The sequence below is a fragment of the Dreissena polymorpha genome, chromosome 6 (assembly GCF_020536995.1).
Source record: "Dreissena polymorpha isolate Duluth1 chromosome 6, UMN_Dpol_1.0, whole genome shotgun sequence".
In the NCBI taxonomy this organism is placed as follows: Eukaryota; Metazoa; Mollusca; class Bivalvia; order Myida; family Dreissenidae; genus Dreissena; species Dreissena polymorpha.
Window position 1 is genome coordinate 72,844,682 of NC_068360.1, and position 8,532 is coordinate 72,853,213.

The following is an 8,532-nucleotide window of genomic DNA, read 5'->3' on the forward strand; positions in this document are numbered from 1 at the left end:
CGTATTTAGCATCCTTTTCAGCCTATTTAGCCAATTTAGCAAGTTAAGTACAAAGGTTGACACATGCATCATGTTTAGCCTATGTAGCATATTTAGCACCCTTTTCAGCCTATTTAGCCTATTTAACAAGTTTAGTACATAGGTTGAAACATGAATCCTATTTAGCCTATTTTGCCTATTTAACGCCATTTTCAGCCTAGTTGCTTATTTAACAAGCTTAATACATAGGTTAAAACATGAATCCTATTTAGCCTATATAACCTATTTAGCGCCCTTTTCAGCATATTTAGCCTATTTAACAATATAAAGAAGTGAAACTCCAGCTGCTGGAGCAGTATTGAATTTTCATTAAAAACAATTGTTCAGTACATAGGTTGGAAAATACATCATACTTAGCATATTTAGCATATTAAGCAGCCTGTCAAGCCTATTTAGCCTATTTAGCAAGTTTGGTATATATGCTGAAAAATACGTTCTAATTAGCATATTTAGCAGTATTTTCCGCCTATTAAGCAAATTTTGCAAGTAGTACATATATTTAAACATACATCATTTTTTTAGCCTCTTTAGCCTATTAAGCAGCCTTTCCTGCTAATTTAGTCTATTTAACAATTATACCAAATAGGTTGAAACATGCATCATATTTAGGCTATTTAGAAAACATATTCAGTCTATTTAGCTTTAAAGAACTCTTAATATGAAATAAGGCAAGGTCTCAAAGCGAGCTCGATTAATGTTTAATAGAAAAAAATAACAATTTTTTTTTTAAATAAAGATGATATTTAAAGTGATATTATGGGCATTTTTCACTGTTGACTTGAGCTGAAAAGAATTAACAGGTCAAAAGAATAAGTTAAAATGTGGTAACTGACCAATTATCCACAACTCATCTTGCTACCAGTTGTTTATAAACATATATATTCTTTCGATATTTTACATGACTCACCCAATCCTCTAAGCCGAAATGATCCGTTAAACAAAATTGTGTTTTTGTGTCGTATGAACGAAACTGCAAGAAAACTACATTTAGACTCACATCGTACATCGAATCATTTCTTTCGTCAGTTGTCAAAACGAAAGTACGGTTGATATGGATTATTTTTCTCTTTCCGGGATATTGTTTTATTATGTTGATGCTGCATTAACAAATATAAGTGTATATGAAAACAGCAAAAAACAACGGTTGCGATAGACACCTTTATACTGTTAGATGGCCATAATATCACTCTAAATAAAATTATATATATATATATATATATATATATATATATATATATATATATATATATATATATATATATATATATATCACGCCGGGTGAACAACGTGGCCTGCATGCCGATTATACATTGAATCCAAATGCTATTAAATATAGCGATATCACACGTATTATAGAATATTCATTACACGACAGTGAACATACAACATTTATTGCAACGTCAAGTCCGCAACAAAACGTTACTAACACTGGCGGTCAGAATGCCGATGCTGTGTTCATTTACGAAACCTGACCTTCGCTCGTTTGTCGTGAACAGGCGTCGAAAAATCTGAAAGACACATTGAGTCGTCGTGTTATTCTACAGAAAGCAATGCGAAATACAAGCGATAAAACGATATCATTATGAACGAGCATAAGGCTGTCTGCTATTTTAAACTTATTTGAATCGAGCACTTTACAAGTCTAACTTTTGAAACACTCGAATAGTGTCTATCACACGAACAATTGACTTTATGGAATCAAAACTATCACGAAGCCATGGCTATTGGAAGGATTGACTCAAATCACTTGGCCAAGACCGGACTACTTGCGCTCGATTGGTCATTGTCGACTCAGGTACTACTTAAAGTACACCGGATACTCTTAAGTATACTACAAAGTAACCGGTGTAAAGAAAATATACTAAAAAGTACAACGGAGTATGGCCAGGTGCCGTTAATCGTATTTTCCGTACCCGAGGTACATTGTTCTATACTAGTACCCCGGGTTCTTAGAAGTACCACCTGAGCCTAAAACGACCAATTGAGCACTACTTGCCGCGCGGGTCGGATATGAGGGAGCACTGCAGCGCGTTCCGGATCTCCTCTAAGGCGTCAATGTAAGGGTTCTCGATCCGTGCGTTGTTAATCCGCGGAGCCGGATGCTTTGACTCATCATCTTTTACTGAAACATTCAGACCAACTTTACTACAGGTACACAGGGGCATTTTGGTAAAACAAATGACGCTGTTTATAAATCACCCCCCTTACCGGTTGCTAAATTTCCAAAACCGTATCGTCTTATAATATATATGGACACACTACTAAAAGATAACGTTTACAAGGAAAGGTAGGTCCATCATACAGGGAACGGAAAACAAAATTCAATGATTATAACGTACCTAATCGTTTAACGGACTTGCCGACCAATATGAGTCTTTTCATTTTTTTCAATACAAAGTCAACCAGTTCATCGCCCGTGTCCTTCTTGGCTTCAACGTGTACATCATCGATTGTCTTGCTGAGCAGCGCCAGGAACGTCGTAAGGACGAGGTAGTCTACGAAGCCGATGAATAACAGGAAGTAGATCTTAGCCATATAGGGGCTCGTGTTATCCATCTCCGTGAACCTGTTCTTGCCGATCATGCTGAGAAATATGGTTCGCAGGGAGGAGTAGATGTCCTTGTAGTACTCGAGATGGGCGCCAAACAGCAACCAGCCGAAAATGCAGTAAATGGTGAAGCAGGCGGTAAAGAACAGACTGAACCAGATCAGCTGCGAGGCGATCTTCTTGAAGACCCGTACAACGGTGCCGATGCGCTTGTGGTAGCCTAGCACGTTGAGTAGTCGAAGAGTTGCCATAAAACAGAGGATTCCCTGCAGGAGCACGAGCATGTCGTTCCATATAGCGATGTGATAGAAGTTGATAAACGCCTTCTTGTCCGCGTTGAATACGGACATGGTTTGACTGGTCATCACGTGTCGAACAAAATACATTTCAATGGCCACGTATCCTAGCATGACAAAAACAAGATCATACACCTGCCAAGCGTCGCTAACAAACGCTTTCTTTTGTTGCACAATCATGACGATGTTCATAACCGTGAACCCCACTAGGAACACGATGTATATCAGCTCGCACGCCAGCGTGTAAAGGCCCATGGGACCGACGTGCTGGTACACATTCATGGGATGTATCCCATAGTGGACGAACGCGCCGCCTGTCTCCGGGAATTCTACCAAGAACATGTTGTACGTAAAGATGTTGGCTTGTAAGCAGTTAAGGGTAAATTCTAGTGCAACTGCTCTTGTATGACGGTCAATCCAGGAATTCAGGTAAAGCTCGTTCACAATTGTCTGACTAACTAGCATATTGACGTCCAACTTTGCGATGTATCCTCCTCCACCATATATATTGTACCCCCCAGCGATAGGTATTCCCCAGATATCGAACGCCGACGTGAAATTCCAGGCAGCGGATGAGAAATTGTAGATACTCTTCTTGTCGTCGCACGGCCCGGCCTTCCAACCGATGCAGAAGGCACCTGTTTCCTCGTCCGGCTCGTTATAGTTCTTATAACATTTTGTTTCATCCATGTACTCGTTTCTACAGCGATCTGAAATTGTAAACGATCTTATGTATACACTAAGAAATGATATTGTTGATTATTAAATAAATTGCATTTTATCCTTCTATAATCTTCTTTAATTTTCAGAGGAAAAAAACTATAATGGTCATTATTCAGCCAGATTTGGTTGCAATCCAAAATAATTTCTTATCGATATCTATACATTAAATTTCATTAAGCTGTAAAAAATTTGTTAACTCGATCCTGTACTTAGCTGTACGAAAAGTGATGGTGGTAAGAATACAACTATAATAATGGAAGCCAAGCAGTGAACATGCACCTGATTTAATTCTGAGTTGTCGCAGTCGAGGGGGACCGACCTTGTACTTAGTCTCTCCTTCAATGAACTGCTGTAAGCGCCAGTGAAGCGTCTCGTGATTGTTATCAACTTCCGGGAACATCCGGGGCAGCACCGTCTTGTTGAGCCATTCAAAGTAATCCTGTTGCTTTTTTATCTACAATACACATATTTAATCAAGTCTCGTTGTTCGTGACTTTAAATTTGATATCTGTGTAGGAGCGTCCGTCACGGTTACTGCAGGCGATACTGTAGATTATCCAGCACATGAGGAGGTTCAGTATGGTGTCCCGGATCGCCCTGTTTAATTGAAGCTCCTTCTGCCGCAGACGCTTGGCTTTCTTCAGATGCCCCATGTCCAGAGGGGGCGCTGCGAGTCGCATACCGCCTGCAGACGACATTGTATGAACACGATGCGCATACCGCCTGCAGACGACATTGTATGAGTGAACTCTCGCATACCGCATGCAGACGACGTTGTATGAACACGGTGTCGCATACCGCATGCAGACGACATTGTATGAACACGGTGTCGCATACCGCCTGCAGACGACACTGTATGAACACTGTGTCGCATGAAATTGTTTTATATGTATGGTATGGTTTCACATGCATATGACACAATGGGCTTTTTAAAGGTATCACGACCTTGCTTTTAGACGACACTGTTTTAATAGATAGCATGGTATCGCTTGCAAAAGACATATTAGTTAGATCTTTAAAAAAAGTTAAGCTTCTTGCAGAAAACAGTAAGATCTTTAAAAAAAAGTCAAACTTCCTTCAGAAAATAGGTAGATCTTAAAAAAGTAAAGCTTCCTGCAGAAAACATTGTGCTGTATACTCTAGATAAAATATAATCTACGTACACGACGCTGTATTTATAGAAAACACGATTCTTCCCGCAGTTGGAAAAAGTTTCCGATTTAGCGTTGTTCATCGACAAATACAAATATTTGAAATTATGATGCTCGGAATAAACTACGCGCGCGTTTGCATAATGTCGCCGGCAGACAACATAGTGAATAACAGAGAACAATGTTCCGCGAGCAGACAGTATTGTAGGCATGGTTAATAAGCATAACATGACGCCAAATGTATTGCTAATAACATGGTGTAGCTGATATCTAAACGATAATTTAAGTTAAAATAATTGATTACCAGACCGTCCCCTGAGGCTGTTCGAGTACTTCTTCATGATAGTGCTTCTGTCGATGATCGCCTTGGGGTCGGACATCGACCGGAATACGATCGTGAACACCAAAGTTATCAACACCATCTGCAGTATGCAAATGCATGTGCGTACAATGTCTTCCCAGATCAATGACGACACTTTCCGCATTGACTGGGTCTTCGTATATATGAAACCTCCTTGAAACGAAAAACACAATAAAAGCAACAAGTGCAAAATCAGTTCTTGAAGATCAGTGTAATCATGTGCTTTTTGACGTATATAATGCGCGAACTGAATAATTTTTGGAAAAAGTAAATAAAAAACATATTCACTAAGGCTGAAGTTTGGAACCAATTTTTGATTAATGTGTTCCAACCAGACCTATCGGCAGACACATATGTTCAAAAACTTTGAAGAAAAGCTTGCCGAACGCTTACATGCGAACAAAAAACAACAACATTTAAGAACAGGTACATCAAGTCTGACCGTAAAATGCATTTGAATAAAGTGTTGTTCCAGATAAGCCAGTGAAGTCCACACATGCCAATCAGGGACGACACTTTCCGCTTGAAGTGTGCTTGAAGTCGGCCTAGGCTATGGTTACCTTGAGGGGGGTCAAGACAGAATATGGACTGGAAGCAGGAGAGGAAGAAGGTGGTGAGCCACTCTTCTGACTTCTTCTTGCCCCATTCCATGCTGTAGAGCATGATGAAGAACGCGCATAGGAACCATATGAGGAAAACCAGGAACCAGGCGAGGTACGTGCACTGGTACGGCAGCTTCAGGCCCTGACAACAAGCGCAAACGCATGTTCGTTAAATGTCGTCCCAGATAAGCCTGTACAGTCCGCACAGGCTAATCAGGGACAACACTTTCCGCATTTATTGGATTTTCGTTTGGAAGAAACCTCATTAAAAGAATAAATCCATATAAGCGGAAGGGGTCGTCCCTCATCGACATGTGCAGACTGCACAGGCTGATCTGTGATGACACTTTACACACATTCATAAAGCCCATTTTCGAGCATTCAGATTTGTGTTTGTTTACCGCTATTGATCGACCAGTAAGCTACAATTTTGAAATTTTCCGAGTGGCTTCATGACCGGTAATGACAACGGCAATGGGCTGTTTATTGGCCGACAAAGGTTTGCTTTGAGAAACACATTTAGCAATGTTAACCAAAGAATCGAGATTTCATTTTGTGATATTTATTTGAACGTAAAACCACGATAATGGTGATATATAAAAGAACGGAAAATATAATAAACATTGCTTATTTTTAAAATGTCGAGGCGTCAGTGCTTGATAATCGCCATCTACTTGCTGTCAGTAGTTTTTCTAGTTTCGCTGCATGTTCACGATTGGTCACTGTCATATATCAATTATCAGGTGAATTATAAACACGAGGAACAAACCAAAAAGACAAAAGAGCTATTTCAGCTACAAAAGCGTTGATACATTCTACTAAATTCAATCGGTGTACATGGATATGGAGGGGTGATTGTGATATATCATATCACGAATTATATTTTTTTGTTTACCTCTATTTAAACAAACTACAGACGTTAACAAGAAAAGGGGAAAAATACCAACCTGCGTTGAAGGGTATCCTTTCTGGACAAGACACTTTTCCAGCTGAACGCTGCACTGGTGCTGTTTTTCGAGCCAGTCGTGGACCATCGGGACCCGGATCTTGGTCGACCTCCCACTGGGCTTGAACAAGGTCGTGTTCGGATCAACGGGCTTGGGTTTGGAGAGTTTGAAGAGGTAGATGAGGAGGATAGTGGGCGGCGTCACGATCAGCGTCGAGATGAAAGAGGTGTGCACCTACACAGATCATAAAATTTAGCCTCGTTCTGGTAAAACTGAGCTTAAAGCATCCGCGTAAAGTGCCGTCCCAGATTAGCCTGTGTAGTCAATGTTTGTCACCCCCCCAAAAAAACATAAGAATAAATCCACTGTACAAACCTGTTTCAACGAAAATCGGAAAGGCCCAACTTGGATGTCCGCGTCGTCCTCGATGTCTCCGTCCTTGCCCCCTGCCCGGAGGAACATGGCGTTGACAATCAGGCTGAGCATGTTTAATGTCAGGGCGCAGGAAACCCGCTGACAGCGCGTGTAGTTGCTGGACTGCGGTCGGTATGCGATTGACACCCACATGTGATTCTCTGTGCATCGTGCAGGCAGGGATATTGACAAGAATTAACGCTAGGAATTTAACTGTAACGAGGTCTGATAATTGTACTTACCAACAGATTTCAAAAATATGCTTACGGAGAGATACAAACCAAAAGATTGTCATTTATGTTTGTGGTAAGCGTCTCCCTGTACATGTATTTCATTTTCGTTTACGTGACATATGAAAGAGCATTTAACTTTTTTTGTAAACAAATTCATATACCAAACACTATATAGAAAAGTTTATTAAGCTCAAGATATTGAAAGAGGTATTCAGTAACAGACAACAATCGAGATCAACTAGCTAAAATATAAACTATAACAATTTGCATAAAACATACATAATGACAGAAATGTGTCTATAAATTAAACATAAACATGAGTTGTCATTTAAAAAGACCAACGCATTTTTTTTCGATTTTTGCACAAAAAAAATACTACAGCTGGGCAAAGATAAGTTACGTTTTTCAGGGATCCATGATTTTCGCTCCCTAGCTATTGTTCGGACAAATAATTATTCATAATTAATACTTTTAACGTGAATAACGCAGTCAAATAACACCCAATATTACAGTTATTGAAAATAACCCAAATACTGCAGTACTTAAAATGAAATCATGAAGTGTCAAATTAACATTGTCAGAAATCAATAGCCAGCGCAAATGAAAATTATTTGAAACCAGACACTTGGATTATCTATTTTTTAACAATATTATATATGTTTCTTTCGTATTAAAAACTCTGCATTTTTTGCATTAAATAACCTGAATACATTTTGACCAATTAAAAGTGAATTAAACAGTTAAACTTCGGCTGCACCCGCAGAAGAGAAACCTTATTGTAGCACGTTGTAAGGAACCAATTGCCAAAAGGCGCAAAACAGCTCAAAAGCACGAGATACAACAATTTTACTAAACAAAACTAATATAAAGGTGCCCTTTAAATTATGTCTAATAAATCGTTCAACGCGACCACATTTAAAATAAATTTAAACACTAGTTCAATGCGTACAGACGCGCGCTTTCTTTGTTCTAATTTCTTAAATCGCCAGCTAGATTTGCGGGTCGGGAAGTCAGTTACAACATGCGATACCGTTTGTTGAATCAAATGCCCCATGATCTTTTTAGATAGATCTTTTCACATGCGCTCATAGTGAAAGGTCATGTGACTTAAGTAAAATAACAAAGAAAATAAATTAAAACATCCTATTCTCTTAACTGAAAGGGTTACGGATTTAATAGTTGGTGTTCGACATTGTATAGTGTCATGTACTAAGTTTG

At 39.3% G+C, this 8,532-nt stretch overlaps 1 protein-coding gene across 1 annotated transcript; it reads right to left on the reverse strand.

Annotated features, from left to right (window-relative positions):
* Positions 1 to 2,027: 2,027 nt before the first annotated feature.
* LOC127835800 (polycystin-2-like) lies at positions 2,028 to 8,026 on the reverse strand. The gene is made up of 7 exons (XM_052362236.1): positions 8,017 to 8,026; positions 7,073 to 7,242; positions 6,668 to 6,901; positions 5,679 to 5,862; positions 4,142 to 4,291; positions 2,379 to 3,593; positions 2,028 to 2,161 (listed from the first exon to the last, which is right to left on the reverse strand). The coding sequence occupies exons 1-7, from the start codon at positions 8,024 to 8,026 to the stop codon at positions 2,028 to 2,030; spliced, it is 2,097 nt and encodes a 698-aa protein (XP_052218196.1).
* Positions 8,027 to 8,532: the final 506 nt, after the last annotated feature.

Bases quoted from the DNA above. Each gene is read 5' to 3' on its own strand.
- LOC127835800 (XM_052362236.1), bottom strand. The intron at 3,594-4,141 runs GTAACCGTGACG...TTACAATTTCAG, and splicing joins AATCTACAGTATCGCCTGCA to ATCGCTGTAGAAACGAGTAC. The intron at 2,162-2,378 runs GTACGTTATAAT...TGAATGTTTCAG, and splicing joins CAAGTCCGTTAAACGATTAG to TAAAAGATGATGAGTCAAAG.